Below are 27,475 nucleotides of genomic sequence, written 5' to 3' on the forward strand. Positions count from 1 at the left end.
AGCTAAGGTGATCTATTGTTCGTTGTCTACGCAAACATCTACAAAGAACATGAGGAAAGGTGATCTATTGTTCGTTGTATACACAAAGATGTGCAAAGAACATGAGGAGCTAAGGTGACCAAAGAACATGAGGAACATCAGGGAAGTCTCCTGCAACACACTCGGGAACCACGGATTGGTCGTTTTCTACGCAAAGCAATCATTCATTCAACACACTTGGGGAATAACAAAAGAACAGTACACCAAACATGTGCAACAGGGTAAACATATGTTCAACAGAAAGGTAAATACACACAGGTGCATTCTTGGTTTGGGGTAGGTCACTATGCCAAGTGATCTATTGTTCTCTAGTTAAGCCTATCTTAGCAAATTACTTACTCAAATACAATTATTTCAGGGATGGGATTATACATTAACTAGAGTTGGGTCTATAAACTTAAGAATTTGAACACTCATTAGGGGCTTTCATGTTTATTTTATTTCTAATAAAGTTTCCATAGCCTTACTCTAACCTAGACACCAACTATAATATTGAGACATGGAAATAGTGGATGTACATAATTAAAACAGATTGAAAATATTATAATGAACATTTCCAATTTGAACCATCCAATTTGGAGTTCATATGACAAAGTTATGAATTTTGGAAGTTTTAGAATTTAAAAACTCTAATTTATACCCATTTCTGTGATTAAAATAAAGTCCAGGGGTCTCTCTACAAGAAACCAGGGGCTCAGGCGAAAGAACATAGGACAGGTTTATTACTGAGAAGCTGGGGGTCTCTTTACCAAAATCACTAGGCGAAGGGGTTGAGAGCACCTAGAGGGGGGTGAATAGGTGATCCTGTAAAATTCAACACTAATAGCCACAAAACTTTGTTATGTAAGTTAGAACGGCTAAGTAGCTTGAAGCGAGTTCTTGTGACCACAGATAATCAAAGGTAAAGTACACAAGAGACACGCGATTTTTATCCTGTGGTTCGGCCAAGTAATACTTGCCTACTTCCACGTTGTCGCGTCCCAATGGACGAGGGTTGCACTCAACCCCTTTCAAGTGATCCAATGATCAACTTGAATACCATGGTTTTTCCTTTCTTTGTCTTTCTCCCGTTTGCGAGGAATCTCCACAACTTGGAGGCTCTCGCCCTTACAATAATGATCACAAAAGAAGCAAAGAAGTAAGGGAGGGGAGAGCAACGCACACAAGACTCAAATCACAGCACAATCACGCACACAAGTCACAACTTGAGCTCAAAACGCAACCCACGGAGTTCACAACTCAAATGGAGCTCAAGTCACTATCTCAAAGAATCAAATGCGCGAAGTTGGAGTCTAGAAGTCTTAGAATGTTTCTTGAATGCTTGAGTGACTCCTCCATGCGCCTAGGGGTCCCTTTTATAGCCCCAAGGCAGCTAGGAGCCGTTGAAGACCAACAAGGAAGGCTATTCTTGCCTTCTGTCGAATGGCGCACCGGACAGTCTGGTGCGCCACCGGACAGTCACTGTAGACGGTCCTGTGCCGATCTCTTTCCTATTCTGGCGCAGACGACCGTTGCAGATTCCTGGCAGTTGGCGCACCGGACACTGTCCGGTGCACACTGGACAGTCCGGTGCCCCCTGCCGATCGTTGGTGCGGGCCACGCGTCGCCCGTGGATTGCGTGGTCGACCGTTGCGCTGGCGGCCGTTGGCTCACATGACAGTCTGGTGCACCACCGGACAGTCCGGTGAATTATAGCCATACGCCGCCGATTTTTCCCGAGAGTGCCCTGTTCACCGGAGGCTAGCCTGGTGCACCGGACACTGCTGGACAGTCTGGTGTGCCAAGCCGAGCTAGACTTTGGCTGTACCAAGCCAAGTCTTTTGCATTTCTTTTCTTCTCTTCTTTTCTCTGTTTCTAGCACTTAGACAATATATGTTAGTACTCAAAACAATGTACTAAGTCTAGAAACATACCTTGTTACATGATTTGCACTTCTTGCTTGTTTGGCACATAATCAACTCACTTAATGTGTGTTGGACATTTAATCACCAAAACATTATAGAAATGGCCCAAAGGCACATTTCCCTTTCAATCTCCCCCTTTTTGGTGATTTATGCCAACACATCAAAAAGCAACACAAATAAGTGCAACATCGATGCAAATAAGGACCAAATTGTTTTTTACTCTAATTTGGCATATTTGGATCATTCTTTGCCACCACTTGGTTTGTTTTTGCAAATCAAATTCATTTTCCTAGCTCTAAGTCAAACTCACTTGTTTGGGCACAAAGAGAGATATTCCAATGGAAAATTTTATCAAGAGCCAAAAACTCCCCCTTTTTCCCATAATCATAAATTTTCCCTCACAAGAGACCAAACTTTGCAATAAGAGTATTTTGGACAAATCAAAAATTCTAACTCTAGTATTTTCAAAATTCTCAAGTGGTAGCTGATCCATTTGCTTTGGCCTTAATTTCTCCCCCTTTGGCATTAAGCAACAAAACGGGATCATTTTTGGCCCTTTAACCCCATTGCCTCACCAAAAATTGTCAATTAAGAGCAAAAGGCAATAAGAGCATAAGAATGAACTTGGAGGTGAGTACACTAATACTGGAGTGCAGTGGAAGTCTTTGCATGGTCCAAGTTCACCTTTCCCTTTGAATGCACCTTTGAGACTACATCAAGTAACTCAAATACAAGTATTAGTCTCAAAGGGTCAAGTTGTAGCACTTCTCCCCCTAAATATGTGAATCATTCACACATGGACTTGTGAGGTCCGGGGATCCCTTGCACAACTTGAGCACCATAAATAAGCAACAAATTGCATAAATGTATAATTAACATGATCAAAGGCATAAAACACATGTATGTTATAGATCAATCCAAGTTACGCGAATCTAAGACATTTAGCTCACTACACAGCCTGCAAAAGGTTTTCTCATCTAATGGCTTGGTAAAGATATCGGCTAGCTGGTTCTCGGTGCTAATATGGAACACTTCGATATCTTCCTTTTGCTGGTGGTCTCTCAGAAAGTGATGTCGGATGTCTATGTGCTTAGTGCGGCTGTGTTCAACAGGATTATCCGCCATGCGGATTGCACTCTCATTGTCACATAGGAGTGGGACTTTGCTCAGATTGTAGCCAAAGTCCCGGAGGGTTTGCCTCATCCAAAGTAGTTGCGCGCAACACTGTCCTGCGGCAACATACTCGGCCTCAGCGGTGGATAGGGCAACGGATGTTTGTTTCTTTGAGCTCCACGACATCAGGGACCTTCCGAGAAATTGGCACGTCCCTGATGTGCTTTTCCTATCAACCTTGCACCCGGCATCATCGGAGTCTGAATATCCAATCAAGTCAAAGGTAGACCCCTTTGGATACCAGATCCCGAAGTAAGGCGTAGCAACTAAATACCTAAGAATTCGCTTAATGACCACAAGGTGACATTCCTTGGGGTCAGATTGAAATCTAGCACACATGCATACACTAAGCATAATATCCGGTCTACTAGCACAGAAATAAAGCAAGGAACCTATCATAGACCGGTATGCCTTTTGATCAACAGACTTACCTCCTTTGTTGAGGTCGACATGCCCGTCGGTTCCCATCGGTGTCTTCGCGGGCTTGGTGTCCTTCATCCCAAACCGCTTGAGAAGATCTTGAGTGTACTTCGTTTGGGAGATGAAGGTGCCATCCTTGAGTTGCTTCACTTGGAACCCAAGGAAGTAGGTCAACTCGCCCATCATCGACATCTCAAACTTTTGAGTCATCACCCTGCTAAACTCCTCACAAGACTTTTGGTTAGTAGAACCAAGTATTATGTCATTGACATAAATTTGGCACACAAAAAGGTCACCATCACAAGTCTTAGTGAAAAGAGTGGGATCGGCTTTCCCAACCTTGAAAGCATTAGCAATTAAGAAATCTCTAAGGCATTCATACCATGCTCTTGGGGCTTGCTTAAGTCCATAGAGCGCCTTAGAGAGCTTAAAAACGTGGTCGGGATACCTGTCATCCTCAAAGCCAGGGGGTCGTTCCACGTATACCTCCTCCTTGATTGGCCCGTTGAGGAAAGCGCTCTTCACGTCCATTTGAAACAACCTGAAGGAATGGTGAGCGGCATAGGCTAATAGAATGCGAATAGACTCTAGCCTAGCCACAGGAGCAAAAGTCTCCTAGAAATCCAAACCTGCGACTTGGGCATAACCTTTTGCCACAAGTCGAGCCTTGTTTCTTGTCACCACCCCGTGCTCATCTTGCTTGTTGCGGAACACCCACTTGGTTCCCACAACATTTTGCTTAGGACGTGGCACCAGACTCCAAACTTCGTTCCTCTTGAAGTTGTTGAGCTCTTCCTGCATGGCCAACACCCAGTCCGGATCCTACAAGGCCTCTTCTACCCTGAAAGGCTCAATAGAAGAGACAAACGAGTAATTCTCACAAAAATTAGCTAGACGTGAGCGAGATGTTACTCCCTTGCTTATGTCACCCAATATCTGATCGACGGGGTGATGTCGTTGGATCGTTGCTCGGACTTGAGTTGGAGGGGCCCGTGGTGCTTCTTCTTCCATAGCTGGTTCTTCTTGTGCTCTCCCTTGATCACGCACCTCTTCTTGAGGAACCTGTTCATCATTTTGAGTTGGGGGATGCACCATCGTTAAGGAAGATGGCTGATCTTGCTCTTGTTATTCCTGTGGTCGCACATCACCTATCGCCATCGTGCGTATTGCGGCCGTTGGAACATCATCTTCATCTACATCATCAAGATCAACTTGCTCTCTTGGAGAGCCATTAGTCTCATCAAATACAATGTCGCTAGAGACTTCAACCAAACCCGATGCTTTGTTGAAGACTCTATACGCCCTTGTATTTGAGTCATACCCGAGTAAAAACCCTTCTACTGCCTTGGGAGCAAATTTAGAATTTCTACCTTTCTTCACTAGAATGTAACATTTGCTCCCAAATACACGAAAGTATGAAACGTTGGGTTTGTTGCCGGTAAGAAGTTCATACGAGGTCTTCTTGAGGAGGCGATGTAGGTAGAGCCGGTTTATGGCGTGGCAAGCTGTGTTCACAGCTTCCGACCAAAACCACTCAGGCGTCTTGAACTCTCCAAGCATTGTCCTCGCCATGTCGATAAGCGTCCTGTTCTTCCTCTCTACCACACCATTTTGCTGTGGTGTGTAGGGAGCGGAGAACTCGTGCTTGATGCCTTCCTCCTCAAGATACTCCTCCACTTGCAGATTCTTGAACTCGGACCCATTGTCTCTTCTTATCTTTTTCACCTTGAGCTCAAATTCATTTTGAGCCCTCCTTAGAAAGCGCTTTAGGGTCCCTTGGGTTTCTGTTTTATCCTGCAAAAAAGAACACCCAAGTGAAGCAGGAAAAATCATCAATAATAACAAGACCATACTTACTTCCCCCGATGCTAAGGTAGGCAACGGGTCCGAAGAGGTCCATATGTAGTAGCTCCAGTGGTCTTGATGTTGTCATCACATTCTTGCTGTGATGAGTGCTCCCCACCTGTTTTCCCGCCTGGCAAGCTGCACAAGGTCTATCTTTCTCGAAACAAACATTTGTTAGTCCTAACAAATGTTCTCTCTTTAGAAGTTTATGAAGGTTCTTCATCCCAACATGTGCTAGACGGCGATGCCACAGCCAGCCCATGCTAGTCTTAGCTATTAAGCATGCATCTAGATCGGCATCCTCTTTCAAAAAATCAACTAAGTAGAGTTTGCCGTCTAATACACCCTTAAACGCTAATGAACCATCACTCCTTCTAAAGACAGAAACATCAACATTTGTAAACAAACAATTGTAGCCCATGTGGCACAATTGACTTACAGACAGGAGATTATATCCAAGCGACTCTACTAAAAATACGTTTGAAATGGAGTGCTCGTTGGTGATAGCTATCTTGCCCAAGCCTTTAACCTTGCCTTGGTTCCCATCTCCAAAGATGATCGTATCCTGGGAATCCTTGTTATTGACATAGGAGGTGAACATCTTCTTCTCCTTCGTCATGTGGTTTGTGCATCCGCTATCGCTTGAGCCCCCGGATGCATAAACCTGCAAGGCAATTTACATTTGGGTTTTAGGTACCCAACTCTTGTTGGGTCCTATAAGGTTAGTCACAATAGCCTTTGGAACCCAAATACAAGTCTTGTCTCCCTTGCATTTGGATCCCAACTTTCTCGCCACTACTTTTTCATTTTTACATAAGAGCGCAAATGAAGTATTGCAAGCATGGTAAATGGTAGAAGGTTCATTACATACTCTCCTAGGCACATGATGCACAACATTACTTTTCCTAGGCCTACCATGCACAAAAGTAGAGCTAGAGGCAATCATAGCATGTGAATTAAAGGCATCATGATCAAAACTCCTATTATAATGAGCATTTCTAGAAAATTTTCTATCATTATAAATGAAAGCATGATTCCTTTGAGTACTATTAGCCATAGGGGCCTTTCCTTTCTCCTTGTTGGGAATGGGAGCCCTTTGGCTTGTTAAGTTCTTGGCTTCTTTTCGAAAGCCAAGTCCATCCTTAATTGAGGGGTGTCTACCAACGGTGTAGGCATCCCTAGCAAATTTTAACTTATCAAAATCAACCTTGCAAGTCTTAAGTTGAGCATTAAGACTTGCCACCTCATCATTTAATTTGGTAATAGACGCAAGATGTTTATCACAAGCATCAATGTCAAAATCCTTGCATCTATTGCAAATTACAACATGTTCTACACATGAACTAGATTTATTAGCTACCTCTAGCTTAGCATTTAAATCATCATTCAAAATCTTTAAACTAGAGATTGATTCATGGCACACAGACAATTCAGAGGATAACATTTCATTTCTCTTAATTTTTAGAGCAAGAGATTTTTGCACACTAACAAACTTATCATGCTCCTCATATAAAATATCCTCTTGCTTCTCTAGCAATCTATCTTTTTCATTTAAAGCATCAATTAACTCATTGATTTTATCTACTTTAGTTCTATCTAAACCCTTAAATAAATCAGTATAATCTACTTCATCATCACTAGAATCATCAGCGCTTGAAGTAGTATACTTAGGGGTTTCTCGAACACTTACCTTCTTTTCCTTGGCCATGAGGCAAGTGTGGCGTTTGTTGGGGAAGAGAGAAGACTTGTTGAAGGCCGAGGCTGCCAGTCCTTCATCGTCGGAGTCGGATGAAGAGCAGTCCGAGTCCCATTCTTTGCCAAGGTGCGCCTCGCCCTTTGCCTTCTTGTAAACCTTCTTCTTCTCCCTCTTCCCATGCTTTTCTTGTTCCTAGTCATTTTCATTATCGGGGCATTGTGCTATAAAATGACCAGTCTTACCGCATTTAAAACAGGAGCGTTTTCCCTTTGCTTTGTTCTTGTTGAGGTGCTCCTTTCGTCCTTTTAGTGCGGTCTTGAAGTGTTTAATGATTAGGAACATCTCTTCTTCATTTAGCCCAACAGCTTCAACTTGTTCCACCTTGCTTGGTAGCGCCTCCCTGCTGCTTGTTGCTTTGAGTGCAACGGTTTGAGGCTCGTGGACGGGTAGTGGACCGTTTAGAGCATTGTCCACATATCGGGCCTCCTTCACCATCATGCGCCCGCTCACAAACTTCCCAAGGATCTCCTCGGGCGTCATCTTGGTTTACCTAGGATTCTCACGAATAAGGTTGACAAGATGAGGGTCAATTACCGTAAATGACCTTAGCATTAGTCGGACGACGTCGTGGTCCGTCCATCTTGTACTTCCATAGCTCCTAATCTTGTTGACCAGGGTTTTGAGCCTGTTGTATGTTTGTGTTGGCTCCTCTCCCCTGATCATCGCGAACCTTCCCAGCTCACCTTGCACCAACTCCATTTTGGTGATCATGGTGGCATCGTTTCCCTCATGAGATATCTTGAGGGTGTCCCAAATTTGCTTGGCGTTGTCCAAGTCGCTCACCTTGTTGTACTCATCCCTGCACAAAGATGCTAGCAACACAGTGGTAGCTTGTGCATTCTTATGAATTTGCTCATTTATGAAAATGGGGTTGTCAGTATTATCAAAATGCATTCCATTTTCAACAATCTCCCAAATACTAGGATGGAGAGAAAATAGGTGACTACGCATTTTGTGACTCCAAAATGAGTAGTCTTCTTCATCAAAGTGCGGAGGTTTCCCAAGTGGAATTGATAGTAAATGAGCATTAGAATTGAATGGAATACGAGAATAATCAAATGAAAAGTTTTGATTAACCGGTTTCTTCTTAGACGAGTCGTCGCCGTTGTCTCTTGGTGAAGAAGAGGAGGCGTCGCTGTCGTAGTAAATGATCTTCTTGATCCGCCTCTTCTTCTTCCCGTCCCTCTTCTTGTGACTCGATCCTGAGTCAGTGGGCTTGTTGTCCCTTGGCTCGTTGAAGAGGGACTCCTTCTCCTTGTCGTTGACCACCATCCCCTTTCCCTTAGGATCCATCTCTTCAGGCGATTAGTCCCTTAGATGAAGAGAACAGCTCTGATACCAATTAAGAGCACCTAGAGGGGGTGAATAGGTGATCCTGTAAAATTCAACACTAATAGCCACAAAACTTTGTTATGTAAGTTAGAACGGCTAAGTAGCTTGAAGCGAGTTCTTGTGACCATAGATAATCAAAGGTAAAGTACACAAGAGACACGCGATTTTTATCCCATGGCTCGGCCAAGTAATACTTGCATACTTCCATGTTGTGGTGTCCCAATGGACGAGGGTTGCACTCAACCCCTTTCAAGTGATCCAATGATCAACTTGAATACCACAGTTTTTCCTTTCTTTGTCTTTCTCCCATTTGCGAGGAATCTCCACAACTTGGAGCCTCTCGCCCTTACAATAATGATCACAAAAGAAGCAAAGAAGTAAGGGAGGGGAGAGCAACGCACACAAGACTCAAATCACAGCACAATCACGCACACAAGTCACAACTTGAGCTCAAAACGCAACCCACGGAGTTCACAACTCAAATGGAGCTCAAGTCACTATCTCAAAGAATCAAATGCGTGAAGTTGGAGTGTAGAAGTCTTAGAATGTTTCTTGAATGCTTGGGTGACTCCTCCATGCGCCTAGGGGTCCCTTTTATAGCCCCAAGGCAGCTAGGAGCCGTTGAAGACCAACAAGGAAGGCTATTCTTGCCTTCTGTCGAGTGGCGCACCGGACAGTCCGGTGCGCCACCGGATAGTCACTGTAGACGGTCCGGTGTCGATCTCTTTCCTATTCTGGCACAGACGATCGTTGTAGATTCATGGCAGTTAGCGCACCGGACACTGTCCGGTGCACACCGGACAGTCCGGTGCCCCTGCCGACCGTTGGTGCGGGCCACTCGTCGCCCGCGGATTGCGCGGCCGACCGTTGCGCTAGCGACTGTTGGCTCACCGGACAGTCCGGTGCACCACCGGACAGTCCGGTGAATTATAGCCGTACGCCGCCGATTTTTCCCGAGAGTGGTCTGTTCACCGGAGGCTGACAGTCCGGTGAATTATAGTCGTACGCCGCCGATTTTTCCCGAGAGTGGCCTGGCGCACCGGACACTGTCGGTGCACCACCGGACAGTCCGGTGTGCCAAGCCGAGCTGGACTTTGGCTGTACCAAGCCAAGTCTTTTGCATTTCTTTTCTTCTCTTCTTTTCTCTGTTTCTAGCACTTAGACAATATATGTTAGTACTCAAAACAATGTACTAAGTCCACAAACATACCTTGTTACATGATTTTCACTTCTTGCTTGTTTGGCACATAATCAACTCACTTAATATGTGTTGGACACTTAATCACCAAAACATTATAGAAATGGCCCAAAGGCACATTTCCCTTTCAGGGGTATCAGGTGTTCTCGGTCATCGAATCTCAGATCAACGGCCGAGAACAAATCAGCGGGCGGGCGGGCGAGCGTGGGTGCGAGCGTGCACTGACAGGCGAGCCAGGGTGGTCAGCGTCTCATGGGTGAGGGCGGGGCTGACCGGTGGGGCCTAGCGCCAGGGGAACTAGCGACTAACGAGAGGGGCCCAAGGGCAGGGGCGCTAACGCGAACCGGTATCTGAGGATCCAGGCCGTTGGATTAGGGACGGGTGGCTGAGATCGTGCGCCTAGAGGGTTAACGACTTTGGGCGACGCCGCTCCCATCCGCAGTGGTGAAGTCGCCGGAGACGAGGCGGGCATGGGTTCCAGTGGGTCTGGGGTCGTCGAAGTAAGCTAGGGCTAATGAGGGGGACCCGACGAACTCAGTGGCGGGGTTTTGGCCATGAGAGCGGGACTGGAAATGGGTGAACAACGCAGGGGGTGCTCCAGGCGAGTCGGTGGGTACTCCAGCGTGCAATCTCGGCCATGGATTGGGGCGATCGAACGCACTGAGGCCAGCGCAGGCTCTAGTGAGGGGTTTGGGACATATAGGGCCAAGACTTAGGCATGGGGCAGAGTTACATTAGCTGGACACCGTGCAGGTGCGGTGGACCGACGCGCAGTGGCACCGACGAGCTCCAATTCGCCGCAGAGGAGAGGAATCGAGGCAAACAAGGCGTGGGGGTGATTCCTTACCTTAGGACGGCGCTCGAGAGGGCTTGGCATGGCGTCTAGAGCTCCGGGTAGTCAGCACGGCGGGCGCGCGTCACCGGCGAGCTCGGGCGGCGGCGGCTATGCACGAGAAGGGTTGGGAGCAAGAGAAGTGAGGCAGGGGAGAGATGGCGGGCGTGCGCGAGGCTCAAAAGGAGCTACAAGTCGTGGGGCGTGACGTGGGTTGGCTCTCTCGATGTGCGTGCGCGCCGGGCGAGCGATGGTTGCGGGGAAGACGGGACTGACATGCGGGGCCGAGGCATCAGCAGCTACATGCACGAGGTGGCTGGCGAGTGGGTCCCGCGGCATAGAGGCACGGCGCGAGAGGGGGAACGGGCAACGGTGCTGACAGGCTAGGCCCACGGTGGAGAGAGCGAGGGAGCACGCGGGGAAGAGATCAGCGCCGACAGGTTGGACCCACCGGGTAGAGGGAGCGGAGGAGCGGGCGCACGCGGGGAGAGCTGGCCCTAATGGGCCGAAAGGCCGAGCAGGGGCGGGCTGCGGGCTACTTTTGCCTTTTCCTTTTAATCGGGATTTCTATTCCCTTTTCTTTTTCATTTTCTCTATTGAATTCAAACCCAACCAAGCCACAAATTCAAATTTGAATATTTCAAACATATGCATCAAACAAAGATCAAAGTTTAAGCTCAACATGATGCAACAATTTATGTCTCCCCTAGGGTTTAATCTACTAAAGTATTAATACACCTCCAAATAGATAACCAAACTTCTACTGCAAGAAGGGAAAAAGGAACACCTAAACTTGGTAGATATTAGAGAAGAAATTTTATACCCCCAAATTTAGGGTGTTATAGCTCTTCCCTTCAGTAGAGGTGCTCGCCTGAGGGCTGGCTATCATGTTGCTGGGTTGCTCGACAGGCAGGTTGGTCGGTAGCCCCGCCTCGCTGGGTTGCTTGGCAGGCAGGTTGGTCAGTGGCCCCGCTTCGCTGGGTTGCTCGGTAGGCAGGTTGGTCCACGGCCCCGCCTCGCTACGTTGCTCCGCTATATTTGTCCGGTGGGCGGGTTGGTCAGCAATCCCGCCTCGCCGAGTTGGGTCGGCTTGGCGGTCCGTCATCGGGAGGCCTTTTGGACCTTCACGCCGAGTTGCCTAGCAGGTGGGCCGGGCAGTTAGTGGGCCATCTTTGGGAGGCCTTTAGGCTTTCTTTGGGTACCCAACAATCCCTTCCTTTCGCAAAGGCCTCATGAGAAAGCATAAGATCATTGAACTCATGCACTCTTTGATTCTAGTGGTCTAGAATAACATGTTACAACATCTCAATATCACTCTATGTGAGCTCACCAACCGAATGGTCATCATCTGAATCAGAAGCCATAGCAAAGCGTAAGGCTCCGCTTCATTCCTAAATTCAGGACTATTGGAGGCAATAAATCCATCTCCAAATTGGACACGTGACCTGATCGCAGGATCAACCACAACATCAGGAATATCTCCTACAACATGGACCTATATACAAGAATAAACTCACGACAATGAAATAAACGAAGTTGTCATGCTCCAAAATAATGATCAAGTGCAAAGAAAACTTACTGCAAGGGGTTTGTGCCAAAGGGCTACCATCATGACAATCTAGTTGGAGGTCATGAGTCCCACAATCATTTCTAGGCTCACTTCATGGGATCATATTGGAGGCAGATTGAGCATTAGGCACGGTTGGCATGACCTCTACACCACGATCATAGTTTTCCTCTTTAGGTTGAGAGCCAACTACCAACCGTCGTACCACCACCTCCATGATTTGCTTTTGGGTTCTCGTAGCTGATCTAACATAACTATCCTATTCCCGCTGACACTCAATTGGGATGATAAGTCTTTCCACGTTGGGTCGAGGACCTATGTTTAGCACTCCATCAACGCGCGATCTCGTGAACATCATGCCAACTGATCTTCTCCTTAGCCTTAGCAACCACCTCACTAAATGAGGGTCTATCATCGAATAGCGTGGCCACCCGTTGCATGTCAATGAACTCAGCATTTCCATAGCGATCTTGTTCCACGATGCCTCCATGGTATATGCCCAAAAAATGTCCATCTATTTGAAACACAAATTTAATGTTCAATAACCAATTATGATGGTTAGTGCCTAACCCCATCTATTATGACTAACTAATAATGAATTACTAACTAATACCTAACTACTAACTAACTAATAACTAACAAAGAATTGCTAACTAAAAACTAACTACTAGCTAAGTAATAACTAAAACGAATTAAGTACTAACTAATATTGAATTACTAATAATAACTAACTACTAATAACTCAAGATAAAGAGTTATACCTAAAGTCGCGGTGGAGTACGACTAGTGTTGACGGTGCAGTGGGACAATCTCCTCTTTGCAAAAAAGGAATATGATACTAAATATAAATTTTCGATAGCACCTCCCCTGCATATGGAGGTTTTTAAAACCTCCAAATTAACGTCACATTCATCACAAGCAGCACGTTCATCACATTCATCGTCGTCATTTAACAATAGCAAAATCAACAAATACATATATACCTACATAAATTACAAAACAAAATCAATAACTAACTAGCAAGATTACTAACTGAACCCTAAACAAAAATTAGTACTACAACATTTTTCACACCTAGTGGCGAGCTCGACGGACGACGGCGAGCTCGAGGACGAGGTGAGGCCGGGGAGAGAGAGCAGGGGCGCGGGGGCCGACGACGACGCGTGAGGCTGGGGTCGTGGGGCCATGGCGGGTGACAATCGTGGGCCGAGGGCGCGTGGTGGTGCAGGCGACTCGACGAGCGGCAGGTAGCGCAGTGGCGTGGAGCACGCGCCGCGACCAGGGGTGGGGCGCGACGGTGCTCTGCGGCAAGAAGCGGCGCTGGTGTGCAAAGGCGTAGGCGAGCGATGGGCAAATGAACAAGTCGAGCGGGAAAAGGAAGTGTTGGGCGGGCGGTATTGAGAGGTTAGGCGTCAAGATCTATGGCACCTACCCCGTCACGTCACCAGCCACGTGAGGCCACATCGAATTTCACGAAGGATACATAGACGTCAGTGGAATTGGCGCTGACACGTGTAAGGTCAGCGCCAATTGCGACGGCATTGACCTTATGGTACATTTTCTGAATTCAAACAAAAAAAAGACATATTTGTAAAGAAAACCCTGGAAAGTAATGAATAGAAAAAGAGACAGTGTGCCCTCTGACTATAGGTAGACTGATTGATTTGCCTGCCTGCCAATAGCCCAATACGATGACGTGTGCGTGTCTGAACGAACGGACACAAGCCATGGAACTTGCGTTCATGGAGAAAGACCTGCTAGCTGTACTTGAAATGGGGCCCTCCAAATGCCACATCTCCTAGGCATCCTTGCTTAAACCGGGGATGAGCAAAGAAGGTGTCCACGAGGACCACGACGGCGAAGCGCTTAACCCCGCTCATGGTGGCTAATGTGATCTATTGAAAATTCTTCCATTGGTGTGGATTGCGGTAAAACGGTGGTCATGGAGGCGTTGCCGGGCGGGGCTCCCTGCAGAATACAATTATAGGCGAGACACGATGACGCGAGACATGCAGATCATCATATCCAAAACTAGCTAGAAGGCTGGTGGTCCGTCCATTCATTCGTCATCGCCCCCGAGTCAAAATCAAATGCAGAACTTTTGCTACCAAGTCGTGCCACACGGCACAGCGCCTCGACTCGATCCATATCCGGTTTTGGCATTGCTCGCCGGCTGGCAAAGTAGGCTAGCCGCGCGGTACGGTTCCTCAACCCCGGTTCTCGCGCCTTCGTTCGACACACGTCACTACCGCCATCAATACTGAATTTCGACACACGACACACGTCAACCAAACAAGCTTACTATAGTATACAATGACGGTTGCCGCTGCCTGGGAACGGGAAGCGTCACCCTTGGTCTGGCGGCTGAATCCACGAACAGCACGGTTCAGGCAACCATCCGCCCCTCGTGTCACGCCGATTCTGTTATAATGTAGATATAGAACACGAAATTTAGAGAACGTTAAAGAAAATTTAGAGGACGAAATCTTTTAGAGTGTGTTGTAAAGGAAAGAGAATATTTTTTTAGAGAACGAAATTTAGAAAACGCTACTGAAAATGCGATATGGACGAGAGCGAGTTGTCCATAGTCACCTAGCAGTGTGCCCCACCCATGCATATCCACTGAGTCCGAAAGCCGATGAGCCTTTTTGCGTGAAAACGATCGGTCTTGAGCCCAGTCTCTACTCTTGACTCAGAGGTGTTTGGTTTCACCAAACTAAACTAAAATTTAGTTTCTATCATATCGAATATTTAAATAAGAATTACAAGTGTTAAATATATAAATTAATGACATAGATAAATACTTAGACGTCGAGACGGATTCATTAATTCTAATTAAACATATATTTAATACTCTTAATATATTTAATACTAGTAATTGATTTTCAAACAATCGATATCACATAGACTAAACTTTAGTGGGGATAACCAAACGCTCCATCAATCGCTAGCTAGCCTGGCTAAGCCAGATAGCGCTGGAAAATACAGCGAGGGGATCTCGCCCAGCTCAGGGCCTCTGTGCCCGCACAGTTGATTTGTTTCACCACCCATACAAGATAAGGCTTTGTTATACGAGCCCCTTCCTAGCTAGCCTTGCCACATGCCCCTGCTACTATTTGTAAAAGACCTGCAGATTCCAGCAAAGTGAGAGCCCGCTGGACCCAGATTCCCATGTGCCCTGCTCCCCCCGGCCTCCCCCACGGGTACTGTGCCTACTGCACCTCTGCACCCCGGTCCTCTTCTTCCACCCCCTCTGCCTTTGCACTTCCCTGCGGTGTCATCCATTTCATGCTCACTTCCTCTCGCTCTAGCTTACACCTTGTTTACATCATCTAGAGATTAGCGCTATTCGTTCTTGGTTCAACTAAAATTTAGGTGACAAAAAAAAAACGTATTCATGGAAGAGAGACTTTGAAATTTGAGATCCAATTTATAAGCCCGACTCACAAGTGAACTCACACGTCATTGTGTGTGACAGGGGTGTCAAATCTTGAAAGGATTGCGAACTGAATGTGCGTGTTCTGTTGTAGCCAACGAAACTGAAATGCTACATGGTTGGTCAGATAGGCATCGTTTACCGGAGTTTTCGTGTGTTTCAGCTGAACGAATGCGTAGGCAGTGAAATGGCACTAGAGTGGTAAAACACGCGGAATAAAAAAAACTTTATGTGACTAGTCTACCTCAATCCATTATAAATCTACCTGGGGCTGGGGTGTCCCTCTCCCCCGTCACCTCAAAAACCTCTCCAACCCCACCGGTCCACCACCGCCAGCCACCTCTCCCTCGCTCTCACTCAGGTCCCCCGCAACACGACGAGAGGCAGCAGGACCGGAAGGCGCCATGGCCACCACCCGCGACGTCTCCGCCGCCTCCGCGGCCGCCATGTTCCACGTGTACCAGCCCATGCCGATGCCATCCACGGCGGCGGCCCCCGCGAAGGCGGGCAAGAAGGAGGGCGGCAAGGACCGGCACAGCAAGGTGAACGGGCGCGGGCGGCGCGTGCGGATGCCGATCGTGTGCGCGGCGCGCGTGTTCCAGCTGACCCGCGAGCTGGGGCTCAAGTCGGACGGGCAGACCATCGAGTGGCTGCTCCGCCAGGCCGAGCCCTCCATCGTGGCCGCCACGGGCTCCGGCACCACCCCGGCCGTCTTCGTCTCCTCCTCCGCGCCGTCCACGTCCTCCTCCTCCCACTCCCACTACCAGCAGCAGCAGCAGCAGCAGCAGGCCACCGTCGTCGTCCTGGGCAAGCGCCCGCGCGAGGAGGGCGGCGACGCCGCGGCGGCGTCCGTGCCGGCGTTCTGGGCGGCGGCGCCGCGGACGACGGCAGCAGCGGACGCCAGCTGGGGCTTCTCGCCGCTGGAGGCCCAGCAGGCGGCGGCGGGGTACGTGCCCATGGCACAGGCGCAGCAGCAGCAGCACCACCACCACCACCTCAACCTGCTCGCCGCGCTCTCCGGTGCCGCGAGGCGCGCCGAGGCGGCGGAGGAGACCCGATGACTGCTAGCCTAGTAGCTACATGCATCCGCCACTCGCGCGCATGCATTGGTCCTTTGTTGTCCGTGTGCTCGCTCTTGGCAGCGTAAACGTTCTTGATTTTTGTTTGTGTGTGTGCCCTTGTGATCTTGGCTCGTTAGCTAGAGTAATCCAGACTTGTTTTGACACACGGGTGATGATAATGCATGCGCAAGGATCGATCCATGGCATCTGAGAAATTAACGTTCAGATGTGCAATCACCATCCAGGCTATTGCTAGCTAGCTGTAGCTGCGGATGAAGCAGATTACAGCAATGATAACCGGCCTGCGCGCGGCGAGGGGGCGAGGAAAAGGAGGAATCAAAGAATTCCCTTTCGCCAGTCGGTCGCTTTTCCTCTCGTCAAAAAGGCTGCGGCGCCTGCGCCTGCGCCTGCGCGCGCGCGAGGCACAGCCGCGCTCTGAAAGGTGGAGGCCGTTGCGTGCCTGTGCGCTGCTGCTTGGTTTCCCCGAACCGGTTCGTGTCAAAGCTCAAAGCTGGACGCAACTCTTCTTCGGCTCCAAACTGTAAAGATGCCCTGCCCTGCCCTTGTCGAGCCACCATGCCACGCACCTCAGATGTGAGATGCCTTATCCTCTGGTCTGGTCTGGTACACTGCTGGTTGACCTGGCATGGCTAACAAGCCACGGCGGCGGCGTCATGTGAACTGACTGGTCGCTACTAGACTCCCTGCTGCTAGGCCAAGACCCAAGAGCGAAAAATGGGTCCAACTCGAACGGCGAGAAGAAGAAGATGGACGCCAATAATAAAGTGCATGCGACGCGTGCCACATGGATGTCGCTGGCCGTACCTGGCAGGCCAGTCGCCCGATGTACATGACACGCAGCAGCTAGCCACGTACTCCTGCCGGCTTCGTGTGGTAGACTAGTAGCAGTAGTTCCTTCCGATCCCATCTACTTCGGGCATCGTCTCAGGCAGGAGCAGGACTCAGCCTCTCCGGCTAGGCTAGTAGCTGTAGCTCTGAGTCTGATGAGTCAGGGCGCACGCATCGCATTGCATGCACCCGGCCCGGCCTTCGTAACAGACTAACAGTGCAGCCTCCTGTTCACCGGTCGCCTCCTGCTCCATGCCAAGGCCGAATTTTCCTTGATTTTTTTTAAAAAAAATTGAAATCCAAAATATCTCGCTGAGAACCGTTTTCACCTAACACCAGGAATTCAAAAAAATCGCCAGTTCCCGTCGGTTACCGAAACGACTTCTATTGTTTATACGGTGTTTTGTCTCTATAGATTACAGTTACAGCAATCCAAACAACTGACTTTAATTCAAAGCGAACAAGCACCGGGATTGAAATCCCTGCTACCTACATAATTGCAATATCGATCCTTTGTATAACATAGATAAACATGAGGTGTATTGGTTAGCAGGTGAGAGCTTTGTATCGATCCTGGCTAGACGCGGTCGGTACCGTCCGCTGTTTGTACACGTGTCAACATTTGATGTGACTATTTAATTTCAAGCATTTGATTTTGAAAAAAAAATCTAAACAATTGAAAAAAAAATACTAAGCCCACACCCCATAGATAAAGGGAGAGTCATTTCCTTCTTTCACCCACGTTCACTGTTCCATCACGAACTTGCTTCTGTAATTGAGCCATATGCAGTCAACCGATCAAACCAGCCACCGCCATCCCCAAGCAAAAGTGTAGCACCGCCTATAGATGATCAAGTGGGACACGCTAAATAGGCTCGCAAAAAATATGACACGACTCCTAGTGCTTGCCAGCACGACATGGGTCCAATGGTGTGCATGGACTGCCACCCCAGCGTGATAGACTCGCACAAGCACGATATGATTAATCACGACTTAGATCAACTGACGGTCTTTAGAACTATAAATCCACTTCTTAGTGGTATGATTGCTCATGTTTTAAAATTATATATGTAGTCTTAAAAATGTTCAAGATCTTTTGAGCTCTTAAATTGAAATAGTGACTTATTAATTGATATGACCATTTATATGTGAGTGTTGTATAGGACCGGCACGAAACGATTAGATAGTATAGTGTTGTGTCTAAGTCAATAGTTAGACACTTACGTGTTTGGTTAGAGGCATCGAATGGTCCGGAGTCATCCGAACCTACATTCGAGCCTAAAATAGTGTTTGGTTACCATCACAGATTCATCCCATCCGTCATCCCCTCGTTCCGATCTAAAACTAAAATCTAGAAGCTACTCATTCCTCACAAAACATGCGGACCAACTCATTCCTTCCATCCGAACCTATAAAGAGTGAGTCCATGCTGGATCACCTGGTTTCAAACAGGGTTATTCCATTAACCAAACAGACTGTTATGTTATGACACGATTATTAATAATGTCAGCATCAGTTTGCTTATAAACGTCGAGCGCGCGTGACTGAGTAGACGAGGAGAAAACCCTAGAGACGGAGAGCACGATACCAACTACCAAGTGTCAAGTCTCGTCAGGTTCGGGGTGTTGCCCGGCATGCTCGATGCCGTCTGGCCAAAAGCGTGGCGATCAATCGATTAGCGCGGTTAGCTGGACGAGTTGCTCGTGCGGTTCATGTTTTCCTACGCGCCATGCTTTCTGCTTATGCATCTAATTCTGTGATTTTCTAAATAAACATCAAGCGGGGATAGCTCAGTTGGGAGAGCGTCAGACTGAAGATCTGAAGGTCGCGTGTTCGATCCACGCTCACCGCATTTTTTTAATATATTCGTTCTGTCGTTCTTCCTACTCGGCTACTCCACCCCAATTCGATCTTACAATGCAGAATGCCTGGCACTGTTTCTCATTTGATTTTGCAAGCGAGGGCAAGGTTTTTTAATTTAGCTGCTAGCTGTATCAAACACCGTCTGGTCCGCAGGAACCGATTATTTTCCTGCTTATGAACCGAATGGAACCTTCGAGTACTGAGTTGAACCATACATATGGCAGGGAACAGTGATTAGCTTAATTATTTAAGTACCATTTTTTATGAGTGCAAAAACCCATTTAGGTCTCGTTTGTATGATGACGTTATTATGGTCTCGATGCTTTGTTTTTGATCCACAGCTGCAGTTACGGAGACAATAGCTGCTCGGGTGAGGCAGAAACTGCAGCCTGTGCCTCGTTGGAGGGCAGCGAGACGCACTCCAACATCATGGCTTCACGCCATCTTGTGAAGAGCGTCACAGGATGGCGTACGATCTTCTGGGGGACGAGCTCAGCTCAGGTCTCCACGCCGCCGCGAAGACCACGAAAGAGCTAGGATCTTGACTGCCCGCCTGCGTATAATAACGACGTCGAACAAGCGCTTGTCCCGTGCTTCAAAATAGGTCTGCCGGCCATAGTAGTATCGTGGAACCGTGAACTGGTTGCCAGAACAATGGCATTGGCGTGCTGCTCCTTTGATGGCCTGGTATTCGGAATAGACTGGAGTGGATAATTTATCGCAATTATATCGTGTATGTCGGGCTTAGAGTTTTTTCCTTCTTATTCTTTGTGGTTATTAATGGAATCCGTTGTTTCTTTGTTAGCCATGTGATCATCTGGAAAGAATTCTGTGTTGCTGGCAGCATCTGTCGACCTGGCTGAATAATCCGTGTTCGCTTCAGATTAAAGACTGAACTGATGCAGCGGCAATCTATATAGACAAAATAATATAGAAGCGGCAATCCTTTAAAGTTCAGCACTGCGGAAACATGTGCGAATACAATAGTACGGATTTCTTTCTCGTGGAATCTCAATCTCCTAATGCTGACAACGGTGTTGCTGCGTCACCGATCCTGTCGCCGCGCTCATGATTCCCAGACGACTGCTGCTACTGTTGTTCGGTCCACTGGGCGCCTTTTCTCAGCGGCGGGGGGAAATGCATGGCATGAACGCAGGTTTTTTTTTTCACAAGGCTGCGAAACTGACGGAAACAGTTGCTTTACGATTTGCTGTTGTGCTGCTAGAGGAGAAAGAACCATGGGCACGAGCAGGGTTGCAGATTTGCGGTATGGTGGTGATGCTGATCATGATGCCACAGCTGCCCTGCCCCCATGCCACAGATTTGCAGTATGTCATGCTGATCACGGAACCAGCACAGCGGGGTTCCAGGCCTTGCATGACAGTATTTTTCAGACTCTACTGTGTGCGTCTGTGTCACGGGGATATGTGAAATTTCAAAAAAAAAAAAAACAATATGCCCCCATGCAGGATCGAACTACAGACCTTCAGTTTACAAGACTGACGCTCTACCACTGAGCTATAGGGGCACTTTTGTTAAAAAGTTACCAAGCTATTATTTAACGTTACAAGGATAGAAGGCCAGAAACAGCCCATCACGAACTGAAATGCTATGGGAGTACATAACGGTAACGGTTTCATGATGCTGGAATTAAACAGACACGACCGGCAGAGCTCTAGAAGCTGGTCAACTGATGATAGTTTTTCGGTAGATAGATAGACATGCTTTGGCAGAGCTGATCCCACCATGTCGAATCCAGCAAAACAGTTTTGTTTTTTTTTACCCAGAGAGATTATTCTCTGTTGATTCTGTAAAAACATCTCAAGATTAGCTTCTTCTGATTAAATGGAATGATTCTCCATCGTGCTTTTAAAAATGTATATATATACCGAAGAATTACAGAAAAAAAAAACATTCATGTGCACTCTGAAGACTTTGTTCCACATCTTCCTCCTGGTGAACAACAACAAGCTATCCTTCCATGAACTCGCATAGCTTTCATGCCCACGGCTCTGCTTGCGCATTTTTTTTTCCTTACAAGAAAATTCCTCGTTTTCTTCGCATACTGTGACCGAAATCCCTTTTCCGCCCAAGGCGACAAGTTCTTCCGGCTCTTCTGTGGCCATGGTGTGTGGGGTCAGTTGTGGAAGGTCCAGATTAACCACAAGGTCACATTCTGGCACGTCCAGTCCTCTGTCTGCCAGACAGCTCATTTGGATTGAGTGTGATGGAGAGGCGGCGGAGAGGGTCGCGAGGCCGCGACTCGCGATGGGGGAGGAACCTCTAAATTTTCACTCTTATATCGTGTTACGAAGCAACGTTACCTAGATTCTATCTTCTAATTTTCTACTTACCGGTTCTCTCTAAATTCTCCGTTTATATCTCAGTATAATCATAAAATATTATTTTCTGAACCCATTCATCTACTAATAACTACTGCAGAGCACGAGTCTCGAGGGAGGGGGAGCTGTTGCCGTAACTCCAAAGCTGGCGGTTTCCTGTGCTTTCCACCAAGACTGTAGCATGTCGAGGAGCCAGTAGCGGCTTCCGTTGCGGCAAAAGAGCCCCTAAACAACTACAGGAAAAGCGGAGTGGGCAGCGAGCGGGTGCCGCTGCAGTCAATTTTAGAGTTAATTTGGTGACAAGGGGATCCTGGGAGGATTGGAGCGAATTAAGGGGGAAATAAACTAATTTCCCCCTCAATCCCCTCTGATCTTCTCGGGATCCCGGATCACCAAATCAAGCCTTAGAGGTGTCGATGAATGATTCCTCACTAGATTTATGGCTTGTTTGGTTCAGCTTTTTTCTGACCAGCTTTTCTGAGAATCTAGCTGTGAGGAGAATCTGGCTGTGTAGAGAATTTGAGTATCATTAGGATTACGTGCGGAGGAAGATAAAGTTGTCCATGGGGCTCAGGATCTATAAAGTGACGGATTACTACTATTGGGACGTTTCAACTGATTATATGTTTATGTTAATTTTGAATGGTTTTTCCCCAAACGAATTTTGTAGAAGCTGACTGAAAAGCTGAGTGTTTGGCAGTTCGTAGCAGCTTTTGGTGGCCAGAAGCTGCGAAAAGCTGAAACAAACAGGGGCATAGACACATGTACTCATCCCCATAAATCTATATTTCTCTCCATCTTCATCCTCGTACCCATCGTAGATATAAGATTCATTCCATATACATTACCATTTGAGTATCGAGTCCCCAATAGATCTTCATCCCTACAAGAAAAATATTATCACATTATATTTTATATGACATTAACAGCTACACGACATCTAACAACAATGCATCACCAATAAATCTGATATATAACAAGAAAATATTGTTTAACCATACAAAACAGCAAAAACAAAGTGACATGTGAACTGTGGGCGACTCGTGGCCGGTGGCTGGCCACCTAGGTTTGGTGGATAAGTGTTTAAAAGGGTTGGGAGATATAGGGTTATTTGTTGTACTTATTGCTTATTAGGTTGCACACCTAATTTTAACAGGTGAATTTTACGCATAGGTGTTCGAATTTGGATAATTGCTTCTCATAACCATATCCGCTTATCCAATAGGTGAGGATTTTGTCCTGTATTTATACTAATGAAGACAATTTTTGTCCCATACCATAACCTGAATAGGGGAATTTCCCACGGGATTAACGGCTATCGGGTCCCATTGACATCTCTATTTGGGATGAGATTACGGCTAGGCAGGGCAGTGTTAACATTTGAGGCTTTTCTTTACACTTTGGGAGTTTTGGACTTCTTTTGGGCTTGTTTGGATTCAGTGGACTGATGAGCATATAATCCATATAATCCCTTGCTAATCAAATGACTACCTAGGAATTATATGCTCCTCAATCCTCTCTAATCATCATGCAATCAAAAGCCCTGAAGGTTTTAGACTTTACTTTTTACACATAAAATGGTTAAAATGAGGCGAGGAGGAAGAAAGGAATGGGAAAACACTGAAACATTGTTGATATGAACAGGGGTTTTGCTTTTTATAAAATATTTCAATTTAGTTTTTTTTAGATAGAGAACACTGTATATCAGGTTTGACAAAAATTCAACGGATACAACCTGCAGAGACAAAATACAAATTTAAATATATGGTGTATATCACACGTTTTTTTCACAACAAAAATTCAACGGATACAATCTGGAGAGACAAAATACAAATTTAAATACATGGTGTATATCACACTTATTTTTTCAGTTCTTGAATTATAAATGAGAGAGCGGCTTCTGGTGTTTCGTGTCATTCCTATTTTATCTCATATTTTAAACTTCAATTTATAAACGGTATCATCTACACTGTAAATCCCTCTATTTTACACGATATACTGTGGACACCCTTATAAAGGACAAACTTAGGAGTTATTTGGTTCGTGGCTAAATATATCACATTTTATCTAGGGTTAGTTATTCGAACTAACATTAAGTAGAAAAGTTAAATAAAGTATGGTAAGTTAGGTATCGAATCAAACGTGCCCTTAATATCGAAATTCTTGTGGGAGTGCAAAGTATAAACTAAAGTCTTTCCCGCATATTTGTGGACAGAGGCTTATATAGTATCGTAAAATATGCGGCTTACATACCACCAATTCTTGTAGGTGGGAGCAGTGTTTGAGCATAAGACAACAGACCGAACACTGTTTCCCTGTTTGGCATAACGCCAAAACAAAGATCTATACAAGCGATGCAGATAAAAAACAGAACTGCGTACAATCCACTGAAACCAGTCTATTAAAATGCACATTTTTTTAATACACCCGCTGCACTGGCACAATACATAATGCAAATACGTTCTTTGGTCAGACAACTTATTTCATGGTCTTTTGCGCTACTTTCTACAGATTAAATCACATGCATATTGAATTGGGTACTGAATATGATCATGGCTTGCATCCGTTGTGGTCTCAGGTTCTTGCATAGATTTTGACAGTGAAAGATCAGCAGCAATGTCAAGCACTCGCCTCCATGACCGAGCTCTTCAAATCTTAGTTTTGCAGTTCACACTAAATCTGATTTCAACCGAGATCACATTTTAGAAGAACATCTCAGCAGATGGATCAGATTCCAGCAAACTGCCATCGAAATTCACCTTACAGCCAGCAGGAAACTGCACTCCAGCTTGCTCGCAGCTGTCCCTTGTAACCTGAGGGCATGACCGAACATCCAAGTACTCAAGAGCCTTGAAGGATTCAATCACTCTGCCGACCCCTGCAACTGTGAGCCGAACACAGCTGCTGATCTTCAAAACTCTCAGTTCAGACTGAAACCCGTATCCTTCCCCGTCCATGAATGCATTGTCGGTTATCTGGTCACAACATCCGACATCAATGGCTACAAGAAGTTTACAGTTAGACAGCAGGCTTTGCAATGATGTGTCTGTTATTTTCAAGCACCAGTCCATTCTCAGGCTCCTTAAGCTACTGGAGCAGGCAAGAGCAAGTGCTTGTATGGAGCCATCGCTAATGTTCCGACATCCACCAATGACAAGAGTCTCTAGGTTACTGCAAAACTTAGCTAACGAATAGATGGACTTATCTCCCACCTTGCTGCAGTCCAATAGCTTTATTGACACCAAGCATGATGAAGAAACCTCAGCGATCTTACAGACTCCAGGATCACTAACTTTGTTGCATTTGCTTATGTCTAGTGATTTTATGTGATGACAGCCATCAGCCAGAGCAGATATACCAGCATCTGTTATGCTGTTACATCCCGCAGCTCCAAGTTCTACCAATTGCAGGCAGCTCTTTGATAGAGCAGTCAATAAATTATCTGTTACTAATTTGCATCCCATGATTTGCAGCTGACTCAATTTTTTGCACCCTAGTGCAACCGCCTTCAAACCTTTGTCACTCAGCTTTATGCAGCGAGAAACATCAAGGGACTGTAGAGATGGCAGTCCATCTCCCAATTTGGCAACTCCGACATCAGAGATACCTGTGAGACACCATGAACCAGGGGAAGTCTAATAATCAACAGAACTCAGTTAAGGACATTTTCACCAGAATCACTGCACTAAACACAAAGATCCAGAATGCCCCAGATAGTAATGGCTTTAAAGGATAGCAAATTGGTAATGTCAGCCAGCATAAGAACAAGAAAAAACAAAAAAGACATGCCCCCCAAGAAAGATCTGTTAACAGGATACCAAATTGGCAAATTTAACCGTTGTTGGAAACTTGAGATCTCAGGAGACCATAACTTAGGTAACTAAAACTGTCGCAAATAATAGCAAAGCTGTAAAAAAATGGGGTCTATGAAATAAATTGAAAGATGAGGCAATATCCTTGAAAACAGTACATAAGGAATATAAAACTATTCCAGCTGGACAAAAAAGGTTTTGCACATAGCTTTTTCCCATTTTTCTTATAATTATCTTTATTTTAACAATAATGAGAGAATTCGTTCTAGTTTCAGAAATGAACACAGCTTCATGTTCTCACAAGGATGAAATGAACCACCAGAGGCTAGTGCAAATTCATCATCAAATATGTGGGGTTCATTTTTTCCTCGAAATAAGCTTGATAAAAAGGTTTACACAACATATAAGGTTATAAACTTACCCCTAAGATTTAGGAGTAGTATAGATAGGATTCACCTCCAGAATGACAAGAAAGTTAATTCACAAACTGAAGGACCTCACAAAGAAACTCCAACATCTCCCAGATTAGAATATGGACTTGAAATAGACTAAATCAAGACTGCAAAATAGATTACAAGTATTTATCCAATGTACGTGAGACTAACATTCTTAGAGTATGATTGAATCGGTAAGTCTCTGAAGAACTCGAAAATGCACTATAAGGTTAGCGCAAGAAAATGCGCTATATGTCATCCACCAAATTGATAAACAGCACATGTGGGTAGCGCAAGAAGAATAGATGGCCGCACCTTTGCAGTTCTGCAGCGCGAGGACACGCAGGTTGCGGAAGCTGCTGGCGATAACGTTGAGGTCGTCGTCGATGACCCCAGGGTAGAAGGAGCGGGAGGGCGACTGAGAGAGGTCGAGATCCAGGACACCAGGGAAGCGTGCAGCGAGGCGGCGCAGCATGTCCGGGCCGGCGCGCGCGCGCAGGCGCCGCCGCTCGGAGCTCTGGATCCGGAGCCAGCGGCGGCACACGAGCCCGAACGCGTCCCGCTCCGCCTCGGGCCCCAGCCGCCTGAGCACTGCGCGGAGCTCGTCGTCGGTGAGGACCTCGTTGATGATGGCGCCGCCGCCGGCCGGCGGTGGTACTGACATCACTGGAGGTAGGATTGTAGGAGGAGAACTTTCCCCCCTTTTGTCTCGTCAAGTTAATAGAACTGTCACGGTGGTACAGGTACAGCACAGTGGACAGTGGAGGATATAGGGCACAGGGAAGCCTGCTTTTTGAAGAAAAGGATGGAAACCTGCTGTACTGGCGGCGGCTGGTTTAGCCGATGTTTTTATTTTACTTATTAAAAAAAATATGTTTATGCCTTCTTTGAAAGTAGGAATTTCACATAAATAGTATAGAAAATTTATAAAATTAGTTCAAAAACACAGAAATTGATCCCAACGAGGTCTTAGAGTTTGTTTGGTTCAGAGTGACTAAAATATAGTCACTTTTAATCACTAAAAAAGCAAATAGTGTGACTAAAAGCACCCTACTAAAATGTAGTCCTGTAGTCATCAAGGGATGACTAAAAAGTGACTAAAGTGATATTTTTACTGCATTTGCCATCCTACTTCCATGTGCTCTAATAAATAGGGGTAATATAGTCTTTATGCATAGGAATCAAAGCTCTTTAGTAAGGTTTAGTCACTAAAACCAAATAGGGTACTTTAGAGCCTGTTTGGTTCCTTTAGTCCAGTGACTAAAGTTTAGTTAGCGGACTAAATTTAGTCCCTACCATGTTTGGTTCTGGGGACTAAAAATATTCAGAACACATTAAATAAATCGTAAGAGAATCAAAATATCTCTTAGCATTCTCCCAACATTAGTGCAACTGAAATAAAGGGGGAAAAATGAAATTAATATGGTTTAGTCCATTTTAGTCACCCCTCAAGTGACTAGAGACTAAAACAGTTTAGTCTCATTGTTTAACAATTTTAATACTAAATATGATTAAAATGGAGGAACTAATCTTTAGTCCCTCAAACCAAACGGCCGTTAGTAACTAAAATTTTGTCATTAAAGCCTTGTCAGGCGACTAAAGGAATCAAACA

At 46.2% G+C, this 27,475-nt stretch overlaps 2 protein-coding genes and 2 non-coding genes across 4 annotated transcripts; 2 read left to right on the forward strand and 2 right to left on the reverse strand.

Moving 5' to 3' along the window:
• Window positions 1-15,749: 15,749 nt before the first annotated feature.
• On the forward strand, window positions 15,750-16,800 carry LOC100284201 (uncharacterized). Its single transcript, NM_001279800.2, is given in 1 exon segment — window positions 15,750-16,800. A coding segment is annotated over 1 exon segment (657 nt). The 5' UTR covers window positions 15,750-15,906; the 3' UTR covers window positions 16,564-16,800.
• Window positions 16,801-19,191: 2,391 nt separating this feature from the next.
• Window positions 19,192-19,264, forward strand: TRNAF-GAA (transfer RNA phenylalanine (anticodon GAA)). Its single transcript has one exon. It is a non-coding gene; the product is annotated as a tRNA-Phe (tRNA).
• Window positions 19,265-20,731: 1,467 nt separating this feature from the next.
• Window positions 20,732-20,803, reverse strand: TRNAT-UGU (transfer RNA threonine (anticodon UGU)). Its single transcript has one exon. It is a non-coding gene; the product is annotated as a tRNA-Thr (tRNA).
• A 3,040-nt stretch (window positions 20,804-23,843) lies between these two features.
• LOC100277153 (uncharacterized) lies at window positions 23,844-26,634 on the reverse strand. The gene is made up of 2 exons (NM_001150803.2): window positions 26,179-26,634; window positions 23,844-25,224 (listed from the first exon to the last, which is right to left on the reverse strand). Exons 1-2 carry the CDS (start codon window positions 26,525-26,527, stop codon window positions 24,320-24,322), a joined length of 1,254 nt encoding a protein of 417 aa, NP_001144275.2. The 5' UTR covers window positions 26,528-26,634; the 3' UTR covers window positions 23,844-24,319.
• Between the last annotated feature and the right edge of the window lie 841 nt (window positions 26,635-27,475).

Source organism: Zea mays, chromosome 4, assembly GCF_902167145.1.
Source record: "Zea mays cultivar B73 chromosome 4, Zm-B73-REFERENCE-NAM-5.0, whole genome shotgun sequence".
Taxonomy (NCBI): domain Eukaryota; kingdom Viridiplantae; phylum Streptophyta; class Magnoliopsida; order Poales; family Poaceae; genus Zea; species Zea mays.

Coding starts and splice junctions, on each gene's coding strand:
- LOC100277153 (NM_001150803.2), bottom strand. CDS start 26,527: ATGTCAGTACCACCGCCGGCCGGCGGCGGCGCCATCATCAACGAGGTC. Junction 25,225..26,178: donor CGCGCTGCAGAACTGCAAAG/GTGCGGCCATCT, acceptor GGTGTCTCACAG/GTATCTCTGATGTCGGAGTT.